At 39.9% G+C, this 21,906-nt stretch overlaps 1 protein-coding gene across 18 annotated transcripts in view; it reads left to right on the top strand.

Annotated features, from left to right (window-relative positions):
- The window catches only part of LOC121901266 (short transient receptor potential channel 7), a 63,817-nt gene that overhangs the window by 29,238 nt on the left and 12,673 nt on the right, over positions 1 to 21,906 (top strand). For all 18 annotated transcript variants that reach the window (XM_042417954.1, XM_042417949.1, XM_042417951.1 and 15 more), the window contains 3 exons: positions 3,866 to 4,082; positions 5,495 to 5,728; positions 7,839 to 8,103. In XM_042417954.1, coding sequence (XP_042273888.1) covers positions 3,866 to 4,082; positions 5,495 to 5,728; positions 7,839 to 8,103 — 716 coding nt within the window. The remainder of the gene's footprint in view (positions 1 to 3,865; positions 4,083 to 5,494; positions 5,729 to 7,838; positions 8,104 to 21,906) is intronic.

The following is a 21,906-nucleotide window of genomic DNA, read 5'->3' as shown; positions in this document are numbered from 1 at the left end:
ACAGACCAAATGACTAGTGTGGCTAAAAACATTACAGATTTTAGATCTAAAGAGCTCTGAATAATCACTATTTGCTTATAGGGTCTTGAGGCACTCTATAACATTTTGTTAATACTCCATCAACCAAATTATAATCTGTAAAGTGACACAATATGACAGACCCCCCCCTACACACACACACACACACACACACACACACACACACACACACACACAGGAGCTGAGCTAGCAGTTATGTAAATCTGCTCATCAACATGGATAATCCTCTACCTCATCATCAAGTGGTGTGTGCGTGCGTGTGTGTGTGTGTGTGTGTGTGTGTGTGTTGGTGTGTGTGTGCTAAGCTTCAGATACCATGTTGAGGACCTTTGAGTGGTTGATTTTAGGTGTGACTGATGAATTAGTCATTTTGTAGAAAGAGAGAACGGCTGATGTCAAGTGTGTGTGAGAGGATGGAGAGCAGAGCAGCATCTCAGCGAGAGAGACATGGATTCAATCATGAGACACTAGCTGCTTCTAATCTCACTGTGTCACGAAAACACCTGTGCATGTTAATGTGTGTGCGAGTGTGTGTTTTTGCATGCACATGTATGCACGTGCATGCGTTTATGATTATATTTAATTACGAATCAACCAACCAATGAGCCTGCGTGTCACAGTCTGTCATTTTCTGACACAGCTGAGAGAGCAGTACAGAGGTAGCAGCGAGTAAAAATAATAAATTATTATAGGACACAAGGCACCTTGTAATGTATTATTATTATGTAACAAGTGAGTTTTAAAGATCAGTTAAATACTAAAAATAGACATTTAAGATGTTGAAAAGGCAAAACTACAGAGGGTGGGATATTAAAAATAAGTAAACTAATAACTGAGGGATAAAATGGATGTTTAGGCATGCTTAATAACAATGTGATGGCAGCTCAATAGAGACATAAAGTTATATTAAATGGATTTGATAGTGAAATAAAGACAGAAGGAATCAAAGAAATACAGTTGCAGTGAGAAAGCTTTGATGTGTTTTGGTTGATTGTGTGTAGTGTACCCAGTACCCACCTACACCTGGAGCTAATCACTCAATTTTATTCGCCTCATCTCATCAACTGCTCATCTCTCACAGCTCATAATACTCTTCATTTACGACACCACAAAAAAACACGGATATCAGAACCCCAAACCATATTACATTTCATATCAGCCAGAATAGATGAAGAAGATATTGTTATTTTTGTTGCTCAAAAATAAATCTTATGTAAGTCAGACAGTAAACATGGATATAATTACTTAAGAAATTTCCTTCAAGATAAAAATATGAGATATTCTTTGGAAGTGATGAAAAACAGATGTTTATTTAGATATAGAATCTTTCTTATTGGTTGAAGAGGGTGAAAAATGGGAGGAAAACTTGAACTTTAGTGATGGAGCATGTATTTGTTGGTGCACACAGGAATAGTTTCAGCCTTCCCTGAGTGACAGGAAAGAGATGAAACGTGGCATAAAAGAAAAAAGCGATAGAAAAGGAATTGCCATCAGGTTATTGTCCTGCTGGGGCAAACTTCATGCCTTAGTCAAGGAACAAGACTCCCTATGTTTGATTAAAGATATACATAACAGCATACAGCTTCCCCCAGTAGGCTCTGCTTGTAGCAGTTTATTGTTGATGAACTATTGCTGCATTAATTAGTGATTCAACATTTTTAATAGTTAACTAACACAATTTCCTTCAAAATCAGGCCAATGCAACCTCTAGAAATTACTACTCAACTTCCTTTGTATGTTAGCACATTGATAGAGAGTAAATATGCATCCATATTTGTTTAATATAATACTTGCTGTTTATTCCCCTGTTCAAATGCACAGTGAAATTGCAGATATGTTTGAGGGAAGACAACTATACATACCAAGTACATCATACAGAAATGATGGTAAATATAGTGCTTTTGAGACACACCAGCAATCCTACTGGCACAAAATAGAGGATTTTTATTTATGGTAATTACACTAGCTATCACAATCAATTTGACAATGATATGCCGACATTTATAAATGCCATATGTTGCTCCCACACTCCCATATTAGCTAATCATTTTTTCTTTAATTACTTTCCTGCAGTCTGTCATCCATTTAATTTGCTCTAATATCACTTTGCATGCAAGCTCTGACCCCAGTGTTTGGGTTTTTGATTATCTTATTTACATCTCAAGGTTCTCCTCCTCCTGCATCCCTTTTCTTCATCTTTACTCCGTAGTCTCTTGGGGGATTCAAACTCAGGTCACCGCATGAAAAAAAAGCCCAATCGATACACACAGGACAGGGTCACAATCCATTAATCATCGATGGAATGACTGGGCATCATTTAATTGTCCCATGGTATCGTAACCTCTCTCACAAAGGATGCAAAAATGGTATCAACTACAAAATATTAGACTTAAAAGCAAAGTCTTGGTGGGGGTAGAGTTGTTGCTGCAATTGTAGTCACATAGGAGGCTTATTAATTAAATAATCTATATCTTTAAATGGGATTGTGTATCTGTGTGTGAGCTAGAGAGGAAGAAGTGTAGAGAAGGAACAGTGTGTACAGAAACTCTAAAATGTACACATTTGTAAGAGTCCCTCCAAAATCCAATCATTTAAATGGTGTACATAGAGTACAGTTTAATGAGCACAAAAAGTATTTGCTCATACTTTCTGTAGATATATGATCATTTTCAGTCGATGCCTGCCCTCACACATTGTACTTCAGGCTTGATTCTCCCAGATGAAAAATATTAGAGAATAATAGAGCATACAGCAGCTCCATTCTGGCCTTCAGTGATTTCCATTTCACACCAAAACCCATTTTATTTTGTCTGCATGCGCCAGCTGCAAGCAGCCACCAGCCACCATTTTGTTGGAAGAGAGAAGATCAACTCTTGTCACCATCACACTGATAAAATAGAAACCCATGGGGTTTGCAGTCCTCACACAGTAGTACGCTTGATCTAGGATGACCATCTCATTTAAGCTGAGGGGTGAAATGGATCAGCCTTATCAGTGCAGAGAAATGAATGCAGGCAGAGCTGTCCCAGTGGCAGGGGGAGGTTTAGAGGAGGTTTTGCAGGGTTAAGATTCACCAGACAACCTCTTCCCACATGGTTTAGTAGTGTGTGTGGCATGGGAAGAGCTATTGGATCTAATGTGTTACTGTGCATGCAGTGAGTAGAGATATCCTGTGGGTAGTTAATATTGAACACAGCAGGTTTAGAGAGTGGCAAATGTTGGGATCTCAAATATCTGTATGGGGTTGGAAGTGTGCATGTGTGTTTATGTGTGTGTGCATTTGTGTGTCTTGGCATATTTTTGTGCAATTATAAGAACGTCCCTCTGTGTGATGGCATTTTTTAAGCTCCTTGGGCAGCATCACCTTGCACAGGGTTCTCCCCATATGGTGTATTTCTACAAACTCTGTTGATTGTCTGGCATCTAGTTACGCTGGCATTATGTTGCTGTGAAAGTGATCAGTGGTTAAGCTTACCCATGAAATGCAACAGCTGCTGTTTGTCTGCAAAGACGGTTGGGTAGTGGTGCTTTTCATATTTTCATCTCCAAGGACCAAAATCTCAGAAACTCGAGTTATCAAGAGTTATCTCAGAAAACAAAAACAGATGCTTTATTTCCCTGCAGTTTCACAGTTGCTTTTTGTCACTTTCTACATAGTATCAAATATCCATAAATGACTAGTGAAAATGTCTAACTTTTTATTTGTTAGATTGGAGCCTTTTTTTTAACTTTCACTCATCAATTGTTCCCTATGTAGTGTCGCATTTGTAAACCATAGATACATAATCCAACATTCCTATTATTTCTTCAATCCTTCTACTTCCAGCTCGGTCAGATCCTGCGAAGCCCTTTCATGAAGTTTGTTGCTCACGCTGTCTCCTTCACCATCTTCCTGGGTCTGCTGGTTGTCAATGCCTCTGACCGCTTCGAAGGCGTCAAGAACCTGCCCAATGAGACCATCACAGACCACCCGCGACAGGTGTTCAGGGTCAAGACCACCCAGTTCTCTTGGACAGAGATGTTGATCATGAAGTGGGTGTTGGGTGAGTCGACCTGTCTCACACATGGCGCACACACACTGTGGAAGTGTTTGGAAATCTGCTCAGTTACAGCCAGTTAATATACGAATAAATGTTTAATAGTCGCTGTCAAGGCAGATTCTACATCATTTAACACACTACTTTGATGCATTTTCATTGACTTTAAGTCTAGTCTAATCTTTTCTAGTGGATTTTCTTTTCATTTTTTATTTGAATCAATATGAATGCACTTTATCAACATGCAAGCAGGAAGAGCGGGCAATGTTTTTACCAAGGTTTTATAAGTTTTTGATGCTAATCCAGTAGTATTAAGGTTTTTTAGTACTAAGGTTTAAACAAGTGAAGTTCCTGGAAGACTTAGTGAACAAACTTTGATATGAGGTAGAATTAAAGACTAATGCAGCTCCGTACCAACCAAGTGGATTAAAGCCAATGTTATGGCAAAACAAGTCATTCTCTTTTATCTTCCAAAGATCAAATAGAAGTTTCTTGGTTGGATGCAGCATGAGCGGTGGCCATGCTGAGTCCTAACGATAAGCTGGAGGGAAATTTGGAGGTTGACCTGAGCAGTGGCGCTGAGGAAACATTAGAGGGGGGGATAGTGAGAAAGCAATACAGGAAAGATGGTAACGGTGGGCAGGGATGGATGAAAGTAAAACAAAGGGTGGAGTGTTTGGCATGCAAGAAGGCAGGCGTGAAGAAACAGGGAGATAGAAGAAAGTGACAGAAAGACAAACTCAACAGAGGCAAAAGCAATTTCTGTCAGACCTCAGCTGCGGCCCATCTGCTGATGTTCTTTCTTTCATCTAGATTCTAGACAAACACACATAAAAACATCGTGTGTGTAGTTTGTGTGTGTTTGTGCACATATGGCTCTATTTTTATTTGTTTGCTTGTAATGGCACCATTCTTTTCCCATGAGTGGTAATTTTTGGCAGCAGGTGCTCATGTGAGTGTGTGTCCGCGTATGTGTGCAGTGACTGGTGGTTTAGGTAGGGTCATTGTAATTCCAGCAGCATGCTTTGAAGGCCCAGTAATTGTTATAGAGATGATACTGATCAGTGCATCTTTTCAGTAAGCAATTTTCTTCTTGTTTTGGCTCCAAATAGAGAATGACAGAATGGTTGCGTTGGAGGGATTAGGATTTTCACTGAGTGTGTACGTGTTTGTGTGTTTGTATACACCTGAGCCATAAATGGGAATTTGTGAGTGGTTCAGAATAAATTATAAGCTTATCTATTATCTGTTTAACGTGCATGTTTAGGTTTATGCTTGCATCTGTAAGTTCCTGTGAGAGCCTCTTTATTTATGTATATTTATATTCATCTTATTTCCCACATTTCAATAATATATCATATACTATGTGTTTATGTGTGTGTGTGTGTGTGTGTGTGTGTGTGTGTGTCCTTCTTTAGGTATGATTTGGTCAGAATGTAAGGAGATCTGGACTGACGGGCCCAGAGAGTACATCATGCACCTCTGGAATGTTCTGGACTTCGGCATGCTGTCCATCTTTGTGGCATCCTTCACAGCACGCTTCATGGCATTCCTCAAGGCATCCAAAGCACAGCAGTATGTTGACATGCACGTACCAGATGAAGACCTCAGCAACGCCTCACTGCCTGATGAAGTGGCCTACTTTACATTCGGTAAGCAGTTACTCCAAAAATATGAATCTATAATTATTGTTATTACCTTTAATAAAAAGTTTTGAAGATATCTAAGAGTTCCATGTTTGTTTTGTTTACTCATTACAGTACTTTAGTGTTTTCTTTTCCACAAATTACTTGGGCAGTCTGAGTTCCTGCACGTTAAACTCTTTTTTTTGCTCGTATAGCCATTGTGGATATCGCTGTTCATGATAACTATTCCATTCTTCTGATGTTTAATCTGAAAATATTGTTTGTTTCTGCTGCACAAAATGTTAAACTGCCTCACGTCTTTTCTATTGGACAAATTTTCCCAGAAGAGGCCAGTTTGATAGCACATGATAAAATGTAAAATGCTTCCATGAGGTACTTGAGTCATTGTTGTTCTGCTGTTCACTGATAAGGAGTAGCAAATCAGATGTGTATGTGTGTAAAAATGTCATGAATAAATAAAGGCCAAAATGTCGAAAAAAATTCATCTTAAGAACATGAATAACAAATAACATCATTAGAAGATGGGAAAGTATTTGTCATCTAGATAAAAATGTTATTTGTGCATGGACATAAGATACACATACAGTACCAGTCAAAAGTTTGGACACACCTTCCCATTCACTTGAATGAGAGAACCTGTCCAAACTATTGACTGGTACTGTACATAGTTGTGCACACATCCTCCTGTTTGATACTGTTGTTTATTGTTATATTGTTTATTGTTTATGCTTTACATACTGTGCATAAACACAAATACATGCATACATATACGTATTCACCAGTTTAAATGAATGCTGTATACTCATAAGTAAGCAAGCACAGATACACAGTATATGCAAGCATGCATACATTCCACAGACACAGCGAACATAGCCAACAATTGTTTGTAAATTAAAAAATGTACAATATATTTCATCTTAGAATAACAGGAGGGGGGTATACTGTAGATTCAAAACCCAACTCAGACATTTACTAAAACCTACCTCCTCTACTCAACCTTTCTAGGAAATATGCAGTCAGAATATAATACATTTCAGAAAAACATGAAGATCACACAACATATAAACTTGCTTCAGGCTGCAGGCTATTGGTCTGTACACTTCTTAGTGGCCTACTAAGAGAACCTTCATCAGTGCTGTCATCTGGTGGTCTGACTCTGTCATGACACATCACTAAACAGATGAAGATGTACAGTAGAGTACTGCATTGTCAGTCATTATACCTATAAGCTTCTCTCCATATATCTCCATATCTACATTAAAATGTGCACATACTGTGCATGATATGTGCTATTCTAGTTTAACAGCAAATCAGTGAAATGGAGTCTGTCTTTCATTTGCTTTCTTTTTTTTCTGTTTTTGGTCTTGCTTTATTGATTCCTCTTGTATCCCATTTTTCAATCTCACTCAATTATCCTTTGCTTCTACTTCTCTTTTCCTGCCCCTCCTCCTTGTCCTCTGTTTCTGCCCTTACTTCTTCTTGGACACACTATCCTTTTATCCCTTCTCTTTGCTGTCCGCCAGTCTCATACTTGCTGCTTTCCCTCCTCCTTCTCCCTCTTCTCTCCAACTTTCCTCTTACCATCCTCACTTAATCCATCTTCTTGCTGCACCTTCTCCTCCATCAAAGCACATGTTTCTAAAAGCCAAGATTATACTCTTGAGGAACATTTCTTGCCAACACTAACCAAAAGTTTGCTCTATAAATACTCAGCAGGAATTTGAATGAGAGTAATGTAAAGCTGACAACGGTGTTAAGCTTCAAGCTATATGAACGAATTTCCATAAAAGGAAATTTTGTGCACAGTAGAAAGAAATATTTAACCAGCTTTGGGCCAATTGTTTCACTTTGATCAGGAAGCCATTTAATTTCAACAGAGGCAGCTATGAAAGACTATAAATGCCATTTCAATATTCATTTTAGAGCTACTGTATATGTGCATACCTGATGCATCTGATTTTATTCAGTGTGAAAATGCTAGCAGGGTCAAATGTGAACCAGTTTCCTTCGAAATCAAACGCAACAATCTCTGGTGTGACTCTGCAGTTGTTTATTCTGACAATACATTAACAACTTACTCAGCCACCTTTCTTTTTTCTTTCTCCTCCTCCTCCAGCCAGAAACAAGTGGCGCCCGTCAGACCCCCAGATCATCTCAGAGGGCCTGTATGCCATTGCTGTGGTGCTGAGTTTCTCACGCATCGCCTACATCCTTCCAGCCAACGAGAGCTTCGGCCCACTGCAGATCTCGCTGGGACGCACGGTCAAAGACATCTTCAAGTTCATGGTCATCTTCATCATGGTGTTTGTGGCCTTCATGATTGGCATGTTCAATCTGTACTCTTACTACCTGGGAGCCAAGTACAATCCAGCCTTCACCACGTGAGTTATCCCTGACTGCAAGAATGTTTTGTTATGTACAGTGTGAATGTGTGTGACTGTATATGATCAGTAGTTATGTCTGAACATACATTATGTGTGTGTTTATATCTACAGTATGTGTCTGCATCTTTCTCACAACAGTGTAGCAATATGCTATATGCCCTAAACTGGTCATTTTATATTAGAATTGATTGCAAAAAAGAAAAAATGCATTCATGTTGAAAGTATCCTTTTTGTGTCCCGTGGCAGTATTATTGCTAGACAAGGCTATAAAACAAGGAAATCCCCAGGACAGTTTAAATAGTCACATGTCCTCCTTCATGAGACTGTTAGCTGGGTTCATAAAATCCATGGTGCTTTATCAGTGGCAGAGATCAAATTTTAATCTTCCATCAGGCCTAATACTGGCAATCAGGCTATTTGGTAAAATTTAATAAGGAGAATGGCGAATGGGATGGTTCACTCACTGAAATCTAAAACAGAGAGTGGTAAATTGTGGTCAGATAAACTACCATTTTATTTCACAACGTTAACAAAATTGTGGGTAAGGGAACTTGGCCTTTTTCCCAGCACTTTCTGTGTGAGCTTTACTCTGTCTCCTCTGTATGTCTCACACAATGACCACTCTGACTGAAATTAAAATTGAAGTGGAAGTTAGGTGCCAAGTGTCAGTGAGGTGTGTCAGTGGTGGTGAGACTCTCGGTCAACATACAGAGTTGACATCTAAGTTGCGAGAAAAGTGTGACAATATTGGAATAATTCTGATGCCAAGTGTTTGATAAGAAATAACCTTGACATTGAGTCACGTGATGCAGGCAGTGGAGATGGCAGCTTAGTCAAGAGGCTCCACACTCAATGCAGCTTATTCCTTATCAGCTGTGGGCTGTGGCGCATCTCAGTGGATGCAGAGGCGTTGAATGCCGGTAAAGAATCAAGCCGTTTCAGGCTGCTCTGGCAGAGTTTTTAGGCCGGCTTCACTTCTGGGTTGCAGTCTTGCTCTCAGAGAGCAGTTTCAAGCGTTCTTCTTTTTCTTCTTCTTCTTCTTTTTTCTTCTTCAAGGGTTTAAGTTGCAGATTCAGGCTTTTGGTTGGCTTGTAGTAATTTAAGTTTAGTGTCGAACAAAGTTTAGTCTGACTACGCTCAAGTCTTCAGCGGCGTCTACTTCAAAATAAAATACTGTACATGTTTACTTCGAATTAAATTACTGTACGTGGAAATACGAGACTTAATGTTACTAATGAAACAAAACAAATTAACTTGTTGCAATAAAAGGTTAAATATGGATATATTTGGGTGAAAAACAAATAAAAGAGACGTCTTAAGAGTTTTCTTGAGTTCTTGGAGGCCAGCTCAAAGACGAATCTCTTTGAGGCTGTTTTTATAAGTTAGAATAAACGAGGGAGGAGTTTGGGTGTGTTCTAAAGGGTTTTGCGCCAAATTATTGATGAATATTCAATTTCTTTGTTCTAGGGGCTTTAGGTGTGGCTGGTGCTTTGCAGCCTGCGTCTCCTGAAGTAAAGGAATTAGGTGAAATGAATTTCATAGTGTCCAAGCATTCATGATATTTCTGATTAATAACAGTCCTGTCAGATTGCATCATATTTGTAAAACCATTCAAAAACAGTTAAGCAATTTACATGATTCATGATAAGTCAGTTCATCTAATAACAAACATTAACCTTCATATTAACACTTCATGATGTCTAAGCATACAACCTTCATTAGTTCAACTTTCTCAAACTATTTACACATCTTAAACCATTTTCTGAAATAAAGTTTAATACTATACTGAAAGAAATAAAGTAAGGCAACACTTATGTGATTAGATTACTTTCACAAACATATTTAAATATAAGTTGACATAACTTTCTTCATAATATAAAAGCATTCAATGTGACTATTGTTTATCAATAAAAGAAACTTTAAACTAAAATCCTTCAAATATTATCTTTACATTCCTATTATTTTAGAAACTTCATTCTTTCAACCAAACTACTTGTCTAATTTAACTACTAAAATATGATTGTTTATGAAGTTAATGGATCACAAGTTAAACACTTAAAATACAAATACGTAGTTATTAAACATTCATTAACTCTTCACATAAGGGAATTTAACTCTTGTCAATAGAGGAGCAGTATTGTTACCTGTTAGTATAAAAGGATAATACAATCTAAGTCTTATATCTCTTTAGTAGATAGTCATACACGAATGTGGATTAGTTTATGGCTTTGGTGATAACAGCCTGTCTTCCATCTATAAGGTGGGAGTTGTTTTCCTCCGGTCCAAGTGGCCTTTAGGGTCATTTCATGCTTTTAGTTCGTGTCGTAATTCACCTTATCGAAATGGTTTCTAGGAGGTTTTTCTGAGTCTGTTGAGCATCACTGATCGAACCCCCACTTGGAGGGTTACAAAGGTCAGTTCTGCAGGCCGGGGGTCTGCTCTTACAAACTTAGGAATCCAGGGAGTCTGTCTCTTATTTTCCTTAAGAATCAAAGATTAGTTAACAGAATTAAAGAACAAGCTGTTGTCCTCCTACATGTTCAAGTGACATGATTTATAGTGGAGGATTTATAGGCTACAGGTGTACAGTCCAGATGCCCAGCCAACAGAAAAAGCCTGCGACACAACGCCAATACACTGCTAGCAAACATGGCAAGGCTAACAAAGAAAGCACAGCTGAAGCCAACGTTAGCAACACAGTGGACAATGATTACGAGCCCTTACCCCAGGAGCCCAGCTCCAGCAAAACCCCCACTGACCAGATGGCCAAGGACATATCAAGCATCTATGTGCTATGAAAGGAAACATCTGAGACTCAAGAGAGCAAGTTCATTCAATCAGCAAAAAGTGGATGACTTGGACAACAGGAGCCGGTGGAATAACTTAAGCTTTGTTGGATTCCGAGGGTTGCGAGGGTTGGGACGCACCAGCCTTCCAGCTCCAGCTCCTGAATATCAACTTCCCGAGGGATCTCAAAATGTGCACCGGTCCCTAGCCAGACGCAGACCTGATGGCCAGCCGCCTAGAGCAATCCTTGCCCAGTTTCTGAGACTCCAGGACAGGGAACACATTTCTGAAGTGGCACAGAAGACGGGAAAGGTGATCTGGGACAGGCATCATGGTCTTCCCAGATTATTCCAAACCTATCACGAAGAAGCAGGCAGTGTTTAACCAATGCAAACACCTGCTGCATGAGCGACGAGTCAAAGTCTCCATGACAGTATCCAGCTGTGCTCACTATGAAAATGGCGGAGGGCAGATGTGAGTTCACTGACCCTAAGAAAGCACTGGACTAAATATGCTCTCTACCGGAGGAGATCTGTCCAGGTTACCTGTACATGTATTACACAAAGGAATGGAGTCATTGGGAAGCCCCTCAAGTGCAAGACTAGAAACATTCAAAAGCTCCATTAATGGAAGTAAGCCTCATATTTTGCACTTTTATAAACTAATCTATTTTACTACTCTTGTCCAAGGACTTGTAGAGCATACACTGCCTATTCTACTGGGATAAAGAGATTCAGCCTTACCACCATTAAATACATTTTAAAATGACTGGCATTTTAAACCGAGATAATATTCTTGTTTCATTTCATTCTCTGGAGGGAGGCAGTATTATTCTCAATAGATACTTATCATCTAAAAGGTTGCATATTCATCCAAAATTGGTAATGGCCTAATAATGTTAGTATTATAGTCACTGTAATTGTAATGTGGCCAAGAAAATTGTAATGCAACCTTCCCTCTTTATTTATTTTTTCAGTCTAAATTATGACTTACAGTATTTTTCCATCTCTCTCTGAATGGAGGGGTATTTTGTTTGTATTTTAATGAGGGCCTAATATTGTCATGTATAATGGGCATTTCAATGTAACCACTTAATGCAGGTTTTTCTGAATGAGGGGAGGGGCACACTAATCTACTGTGTTTCAGTGATTATTATCTTATAAACTGTTCACCATCAATGACCTTTGTACTGTTTTTATTATACACTATATATATTATAGCTCTATCTCACTACTTTTATGCTGCATAGCTGTAGCTGCATGACTGCCCTCTTTATGGGCTGTTATATTGTTCAAAGTCACGGACCAAGATCTTCATGTGTTGGGTTTGGTACTTTCAGAGTGCCTGTGGGTGACGGTGGTTCACAGTCACCCAGATTGTGTTTATTTTGAGGTTTGCTTTTTTTTCTTTCATTACCTGCTTGCTTACTGTTGGTTGCTCAGCACCACACTGTCAATACACACCAGTCATTTGAGCCATACAAATCCCATGATGCAGACTGATCAGGGAAGGGCCTTACACCCACTGACATGGAATGTCCAGGGTCTCAACCACCCAATCAAAAAGAAAAAAAATATGACATTGATTAAATCTAGGAGATGTGACATTGTGTTTCTCCTGGAGCCTCTGGCAGCGGCTAGTGGCAGAGACCCTGATTTCCCAGGTGTCAAAACAGGCAGTGGTAGTCACAGGCTGATTCTCTATGCAGACAATGCTTTAATTTTTGTAACAGAACCAGGGCACTCTCTCCCCTCCCTGTTTAAAACCATTAATCTGTTTTCTAAATTATCTGGATAAAAAGTGAATGAGCCAAATCAGAGGCACTTCCTCTGACACCCTATAGTCCCAAGACCTTATTTCAACCTGGTGACTTCACTTGTAAATGTGATCCTCAGATATTTAACCTGACCATAGGTCAGGTATTAGATACCTGGGCATCACATTTCCCCCATTGTTGTCTGACCTAATCCATGTTTATTTTGAACCCCTCCGAGATAAATTAAGACTGATGTAGACTGGTGGTCATCCCTATTCCTCTCCCTCTGGGGAAAGGTCAATGTAATAAAATGAATTGTGCCCCCCCATTACAGGCTCTCCCGATGAAGATTCCCCTCAAATTTTTCAAGCAGTTTGATAGATGCAACAAATTTCTAATGTGTGAATGATAAATGCCCTAGATTAAACTTGAGAAAGCTGCAGAAGCCAGGAGATCAAGGTGGACAGAGGGTCCCAAACTTGTTATTCTGTCACTATGCATTCAGCCTTAGACATATGGTGAACTGGGCACTACCACCTGAGAGAGCCCCCCCCCCCCTCTGTGCAGCCCACTCCCCCCTATGCATTACATCACCGCTAAGCTTTCACCTGGGGCACAAACCCATTATATCCTCTCACACATACGATGGGTGTGGAAGAGGATGGCTCTCATGTTCAATTTCAACCCCCACGTCCACAATGCAGCCTCCAGATGGCTCAACTGTGAATTTTACATTGGAAAATCACCATTTCTCTGGAGGCCATGGGCTGACAGGGGAATCTTGGCTCTGGGGGATCTATGAGAGGAGCATGCTTAAGTCCTTTAATGATCTGAAGGCACAATTTCAACTACCCCAGCATCAGTTCTGTAAATATTTACAACTCATACGCCTATCAATCCATAACTTGGGATCTCCTTCCACAAATAATGGGGGTATTTGGTAAAGGGTACAAGGCATCGCTCTATTATTCAGTGTTTCTAAAATCCTCAGACAAAGGTGCATCAAACCTCAGACTGACTTGGGAGGTGGATCTCAATGTGTCATTCATGGGGAGGGAATGGAACAGGATTTTACAAAACTTAAAAAGTTGTCCAAGGAACATAAAACCAGGCTCATCCAATTCAAGACCCTGAATAGAGTCTACTGGACCTACATAGAGTCAAGCTAATACAAACCCCAGAATGCTGGAGATGCCAGAATGGGGAAGGTACGTTGACTCATATGTTGTGGAGCTGCCCCAAAATACAAGACTTCTGGTCAGAGATTCACAAAAATGTTACACAAATCATAGGACACAATGTGCCTTTTTCCCAAAGGCTGTATGTATTTCCATTTGAAATGGGAGACATTAGAGGGCCAGATCAGGGTGTAGGACTGGGAGGGGTTTGAGGATTCAAGTCTTAGATACATTTCCTGTGCTCCCCCTCACTTTTATTTCTGTGGCAGGGGATTGGCCTGCACTACATCTCATTATCATTATCGCTGCAATTAACATCGCTGAGTGTGGAAGTATATTATTGTCTGGTAATATCCTGTGTGTCTTTATTTATTTGTGTAATTTATCGGTTGTTTATCTGTTTTAAGCACTGTCTTTTTTTTTTTTTTTTACTTTTCATGTACAAGCACCAACATTAATACTGCTGGTTGCCCTATCACAAGATAGCTGTCACATGCATGCATTGTAATGTTTGTTAATTCAAAATGCCAATAAAACCTTGACATGACATGGTGAATAATGAGCCAAAACATATCAGCATGTTGTTTTTTCATCAATTTAATTTTAAATCAATATGATTTGTGTTTATTTCATGATGCCATTCCATAACTATTTGGTTAAGATTTCTGGAGGTACAAGACCTTGCTCGTCACTTAATAAAAGACCAGGGTGATTTTATTGATTGAGTACATATCCTCTCCATATTAGCCATGAAGCAATCTCCTCCTAGCATGACTATTGGGAAAGACGGGAAGCAAAATCCAGAGTCCTTGTTCTGGTTACACTAGTCTGAGTTTGCCAAATCAAGCAGGACAAACTACTGTTGTAATTGATAATTGAAAATCATCCAACTGAAATTACAAAATGGGTGATAACAACTCTCAGCATTTTAAATGCTCTTTACCTGCTAGAAGACTGTGTTCAACTCAATTATCAGGGTCATCTATCTCAAATGATCAAGTGCACACTTCAAACTGAAGAGTCAGTTTTCACTAAAGGGCTGTAGTGCATAAAAGCAACCACGGTATTCCTTCAATATTTCTTTCACTTGGTTTTCAAACATTGTCCACATCAGCAACAAGTGATGCAAAGTTTAGTTTGTCACTTTCAATGTAGTATCTATGTATACAGACAGAATGTTGTGTCATATAGCTACCTACTTTAAGCGCAATCAACCAGTCCTACAACACATCAATCTGAACCACAACGCTGCTGTCTCCCTCCCTCAATTTACCTCGACCATATCTCTTCCTGCCCATCATTTCACATCTGCTTCAGCCTGAGTGACGGTGAGTCCTTCACTGTCATTGTCTGCTATTCGTAGGAAAGTTATCCATCTTGGGCTGCTGACAGAATCTTTCATCAAGTCTGTTTATTATCATCCATCTCAAAATGAAAACTCTCTCTGAGGTCTCTCTCTGTCACATATCATCCTTTATTTTGTCAAAGGAAGACATCCTTGGATTTAAACAGATAAAAATACACTATTTCTGCTCAACCCACAGGAGCAAAACATACTTTACAAGTTGTTTTTTAATTACATTGTTACATGCTGTATTTGTCTAGACTAACCATCGGAGAATGGAAAAGTCAATATGTTGCAGTATTTTGTCTGGTTTGTTTAGGTCTTCACTGCTTAATTTCAAAAGAACCTGGACTCATAAAGGAATCACAAGTAGCTCATCTGTTTGCAGAGTTTTGGTAACTGGTCATCCTACCTGGTTAGATAAATTAAAAACCAATCTGTACATTTAGCTACAGTAAGCATGATGGTCTTGTCTATGATCTTTTGCATCATTTAACTTCCAGGTTTTCATATCAGATAAAAACACATGAACATCAATCCAGAGTGTGACTTGAATTACTGACAGTTGATTTTCTATAATAATAATAATACCTTTATTTATATAGTAAAATCAATAATAGTCTAAAATAGTGAGTTTTTAAAAGTGACTTAAAAGAAGACTATGTGTTAACTTCCCTGATCTCCTCCAGCAGGTCATTCTACAACTGAGGGGCCCTAACAGACAAGGCCCGGTCACCTTTAGTTTTAAGGTTTGACCGCAGAATGGCCAGGAATGACCTACCAGAGGATCTCAGGTTGCATTCAGGCTTGTTGGAGGTCAGAAGGTCAGCTTTATATCCTGGAGCTGACCCTCTATGAGCCTTAAAAGTGATGATTAAAATTTAAAATTAACTGATTTTTGTGAGTTTAACTGTAGAAAATATGACACCATCCAGTTATTGATATCTGCAGTGCACATGTGGAGGTTTGTTTAATTGATTGGTGTCATTAGTGTCAAAGGGGAGATATAATTGTGTTTCATCAGCACAGAAATGGTAACTGATATTGTTTTTTTTAATAATATGACCAAGGGGTACCATGTAAATGGAAAATAGTAAGGGCCCAAGAACAGATCCCTGTCAAACTACATATTTCAGCAGTACTGAAGCTGATAATTCCAAATTGCAACACAGAATGACAATAACAATACTGAAATGAAATGAAATGGTATGAAAGATAATAACAGAACTAATCTAAAACCAAACCTGAGCCGCCCACCCTATTTTTTAAGACACTCAATGAAAATACTACGATCAACAGCGTCTATAGCTGCAGACAGATCCAAAATGGGGTAATACGGTATGTTAAGAGAAGATCATTTAAGACCATTAGGACTGTACTTTCTGTGCTATTACCTGCCCCAAAACCCAACTGAAATTTCTCAAATAGGCCATTACCTTTCATGAAAGAAATGATCTGTTCTGCTATGATTTTTCTAAGACCATTGCAAGGAAATGTCAGCATCTGTCTCCTCAAAAGCATTAAACTTGCTGCTGTGGGTTTGTTTGCTGTTGCTCTGAATACTCGCAATAAACCACAGTGATGCACCACAGTTTGCTTGCATGAGGACTAAGACCTGCATTTTCAGATTATTTGGTGCAGATATTGCCTTGCACCGAAGTTTCAACTCCACAATAGAATCAAACTGTATGATTAAACATGATAATGTTAGAATGACCTTGGCATGTTGCCACCACTTTGTTGTTTCTACTTGTTTTGGCAAGCTGTGCAGTAATTGTGATTCAGTTTTCCTGGCAGTCCAGTGTGCCAAAGTACTTGCCTATCCATCTGTCTGCCTGCTGGTTCTTATCTGGTTATACACCTGTCTGTGCCCCTGCCTGGGCTTGGGCCTATATGTACACTTGATACCGGAGCATTTCTCTTTAGTATGTGTGTGACTTAGCTTAGCCTACAAATTATGTCCATTTACACACGTTTGTTTGGTCAGAAACTTATAAAATTGTGGCCACCCCTTTCAGGTTGTATAGTTTCATAGATAGTATAGGTGTCAAGTGAAGTCAATTTTATTTCTATAGCCCAATATGACAAATCACAAAATTGCCTCCAGGGGTTTTACAAACTGTACAACTCCCTATCCTTGTACCCTCATTTAGTAAAAGGAAAAGTTCCCCAAAAACCCCTTTGACTGGAAAAAATGGAACATCAGAATGACACAATTCTAGATAGACTTATAGCATATATGAAGAATATGACCAGGAGGATGTCAAGCAACTTCCAGGTGCTGCCAAACAGATAGTAACTGTCACATACATACAACTGATAAGCTGTGCCTGGTCAAATACCAGGCACAAAAACTATTATGTGTCTTCATTTTTATTGTATTGGCTCCATGTCACATTTGTGCAGCCTCACTTGTTTGTTTAAATGCACAAGGGGGTTTGACAGCCATTATCCTCACACATCCCAATTAGCTGTGAGGTATGCGTGGAGTGGGAGCAATTTCAAACTTTCTGACCTGATGAACATACACCCCAGAGAGAATCAATGATGATAAAAAGTGTGTGATTTGACTTAAAGTGTGAGGGCTCGACTTTTCCATGCTGACTTACCCTGTACCTCTGTGCTGTGCATATAGAGTGGCTCCTCTGCTGAGCCGCAGCGCAGGAGGCTGCGAGTTCTGCTTGGCTACCCACATAGAACTACAGATCCAGGCAATGAGATCAGCAGACAGACCTGACAGAAAGGCGGATAGACAGGTAGAAACAGAGTCTAATAGAGTTGAAACGGATCGTCAGAAAGAGTGTGGTCACACCCCAACAGTCAGATGAAATTAAGACTCAACTAGCGAATGACAAGTACAAGAAAGACCCCAGGCCCTATACATGGAAGTGCCTTCTCATCACCATTACACAGTCATTTCCATCATGAGTGTAGGATCCAGCTCTGTACATTGTCCTCTTATCATTCTCCTCTCTCCTTTAGAGATCAGCATCAAGGCTGATTTCAGAAATCAGCATTAGCACAGCCATGTTAAAAATAGAAACCACTTATGCTCGTCTTTACAACCTCTGACATTTCCTGTCTTTTTTTTTCCTGCATGGAAATGTCCCTGAATTGATGCTTCTGAATGAGCCGCACTGATGTTCCTCTGACAGTCTTTCAATTGCTCTGGCAGTGGGAGCTGCATAGAGATGATTTTAATATGACAGAACCTCTTGAATGCAGTTGCTGTTGTCACTCTCGCCACCAGGGGTCAGTCTGGCTTCAAGTCTCATGCTGTCACAGTAGCATTTATCAGAGCAAACGCCTGGACTGAACTATACAGAAAGACAGTCAGGCATTTATTTTTGTACTGTGTCTAATTTTTTGTGGTGTAAATCTAATCAGTGCTTTTGTTCAGTATTTCTTCCATAAATTTCTCATAGAATTTGCAGTCTATGCACTGTGATACATTTTTGTGTGTCTCTTGTGTGTCTTTGCATGTTTACTCTTCTGTCACATTTAATTCAATAACTAGCGACTGCGATATGTTTGCTATGACTTATAATAATAGTCTGGCCTATGCTGTGCGCACATTATGAATTCTCAAAAGAACAATCCCTCGTCTGTTTCTTTTCTCTCTGTCACCCAGCAATGAACGTATGCCTGTACGGGTGTGAGTGTGTGTACTCATGCTCACTTGTGTGTGTGTGTGTGGGCTGTGTGACTTTAGCTATCTGACAAAAGCATCCGACAAAACATGTTTGATGGCTGGCAGAAGAAAAGGCTGGTCTGATAGCTCTGATACAGGAAGATGAGGAAGAAGTCAGGTGGACATAGTAATGATACCCCAGGAGGGGCCACTTGAGCTGGGGAATGGAGGGAGGGGTGTGAGGGGAAGGAGGGCTGGGAGATGGTGGAGGAGTGTGGCGGATTATATCACTCTCTCGTATACTCACACTCACATAGGCTGAAATTCACACACACATATACACATAAATGCACAGCTGGATAGGGCTTAATGAAGACTGAGCAGTAATAGCCACACATACCCGATCCCCAGAGGCGTGAAGACTCAGACGGCTATCTGAGTCACACGCTTAAAAAAACACACATACCACATGCTCGTCGTTGAGTGCCCACGCAATTATGTTCTCACATGTGCAAATACACTTAAGCAGAGACACACACATCCTCTCTCACACAGTTTATTTTTGCATAATATAACAGGTGCTTAGGTGTTCAAACAAATATGTATGTACAGTTTAAGTCACACACACACACACACACACTCGCTTATCAGGATTCTGATTTGGACAGAGCTGGTGGACAGTGGACCTGTCTCGATGTTCTAGTCAGCCATGCATGACAATACTGCACAGAGAGAGAGAGAGACAGAGAGGGAGAGGACAGCAGCCGTAAAGGCAGAAAAAAGGAGAGACGGATGAAAGGAAATCATTTTAGAATAGTCAGAGGTTGAAGCTGAGCATATTTTGTGGAAGAGTAAGAGAAAGTGACAGCAGGGTATCAGGGAACCTTCAAAAAAATCAGAATATATATATACTGACACTGAAGTGAAACAGTCAGAATAAAAGTGAATAAATGAAGTGCAATCTCAGGGACAGTGAACAGCAGTGGTGCAACAAAAGTAAGGAGATAAAGTCCATTGGGAAGAGGACAAGGACAGAGGGAGATGGAGGGAATGAAGGATGAAAAGTGAACCACAGGGAGAGATGCAAATGCTGAGGAGAGTGTTTTTGGCTCAGCTGTTTGTTCAGGTAAATGTGGGAGACCAGCCAGGATGGAAAGACAAAGGAGGGAAAAAAAGGGATAGTGAATGAGAGAGGAAGAGAGAAGGTCAAGCAGACTGACCAACAGACAGAAGCATTGACACACAGATTTAGATTGCAGACATCGTACCGCTAACCATTTGAAACAGTGGGAAGAAATCAGAAAAATAGCTTGTGTAGTATGCACAGTCCACAGATTTTGTCAGCTGTTCTTTCTTCCAGCAGGTTATGATTATCATTTGTTCACTTAACTGCTGTTTGTGTACCATAATGTGCTATGTTATGTCATGTCGTCGTCATGAAGTTGCTTTGGCAACATGGGCCTTCTTTTTATACCAGTGAAACCTGCATGTATTTGAATGAAACTGAAACATACAATGAGTGCTGAGACAGTACGGGAAAGACACAAGGTATATCAGATTAAAGCCAAGGACAAAGGCATATAATGCGATGTGAAGGGAGGGAGAAAAGGAGAGAGAGAGGGGAAAATGTAACCAGAGATAGCAGAATGCAGTGGATAAAAAGACGGCATGAAATGCAGAGATGAAGATGCGGGCTGGAATATGAAGTTGAAGCTGTCGTGAAGACTGAGAGGAAGTGTAGGGATGAAGAAGAAAAAAGCAAAGGAAGCGTGAAAGAGTCTAGAGTGACAGATAGAGTATGAAGGTGGTGGAGAGACAGGGATCTTGGCGAGAGATAGAGGTAGGGTCTGAAAGGAGGATAAGAGGTGGCTGAGAGAGCTGAAACTGAAAGAGATGGTTGAGGCAGAATCGGGGCGAGCAAAAGAGAGAAATTATTAGCTCTGAAAGCGAGGCAGAGGTGTCGTGTTCAGCCATTACCAGTCAAGCACATCTGAACGTCAGAACGAGGACAGGAGACACAATTACAATTAAGGCGAGAGAGATGGAAAGAAGGCAGACAGAAATATGAGAAAAAGAATGCACACAGGTTGTTTGACCAATACGGGCTTTTAAATGTCAAGGTATTTTTCAATAAATGTTTCTATTATCATGCCAAATGATGTCAAGCATTCAATTTCACTCTTGATAAGATGTAGTCTGAAATAGCAGCATGACCATCATTTGACACTAAATCTTTGTATTGAAATTTATTCCTATAGTTGAGTTAAGAAGCTGAAGGATAGGGAGATAACCCCTCATATGGCTGGAGAAATAATGCTATGCTGTATATAGGTCCACCACTTGAAAAATTAATTAACAGCAGAGACATTAATAACATCAACAGTTCAATTGGTAAATGACAAGCACTGAGGAAAAAGTAATTTCCCTGCTGTTTTTCTGGAAGAACCTTCAATGTGGCTGGCTGATATCACACATAATAGTAGCCAAAATCAGTCCAACACATTAGTCTGTTCCTTGTATCATGGAAAGATAAAGACAACACAGACTAACAGAGAGACAGAATAACAGACGAACAGCGAGGAAGCAGGCAGATAACTGAAAAATAGTCGATGTTGTGCTTGATTCACTATCAAAACACTCTTAATTGTTTTTTCTTGTGGTGTTGTATTCCCCGCTTAATAAGATTCTCTCACAGCTTGCCTGAAGACACACACCAAAACAGCCTCATTTTGCATCGCTCTCTTTCTGACTCTTCTTCAATCCCACTGTCACACAAATACACACACAGTCACAAGACACACACATCCGTTTTTGTTCAGTTCTACTTTTTCTCTCCCTCTTTTTGTCTCACTATGAAACACACACACACACACACACACACATACATACACACATGCAGAGACAGGAAGGCAAGCAAGCATCTTTCGAGAGCGGCATTCATTAATTAATTTAAAGCAGAAGTGGTTAAGGCCCCACCCCTGCTGTCGCCATGGTGACTGCTCCTTTGGCGCAACAGATAGAAAGTTAAACTCCATTTAATATTTAAAGATGTTTCATCTATATTTGCCTGTCTGTCTGACTACTTGTCTGTGTGCAGGAGACA

The sequence above is a fragment of the Thunnus maccoyii genome, chromosome 8 (assembly GCF_910596095.1).
Source record: "Thunnus maccoyii chromosome 8, fThuMac1.1, whole genome shotgun sequence".
NCBI classification, from domain to species: domain Eukaryota; kingdom Metazoa; phylum Chordata; class Actinopteri; order Scombriformes; family Scombridae; genus Thunnus; species Thunnus maccoyii.
The sequence above is the reverse complement of the archived record's forward strand: the minus strand, read 5'-3'. Positions and strand labels throughout refer to the sequence as shown.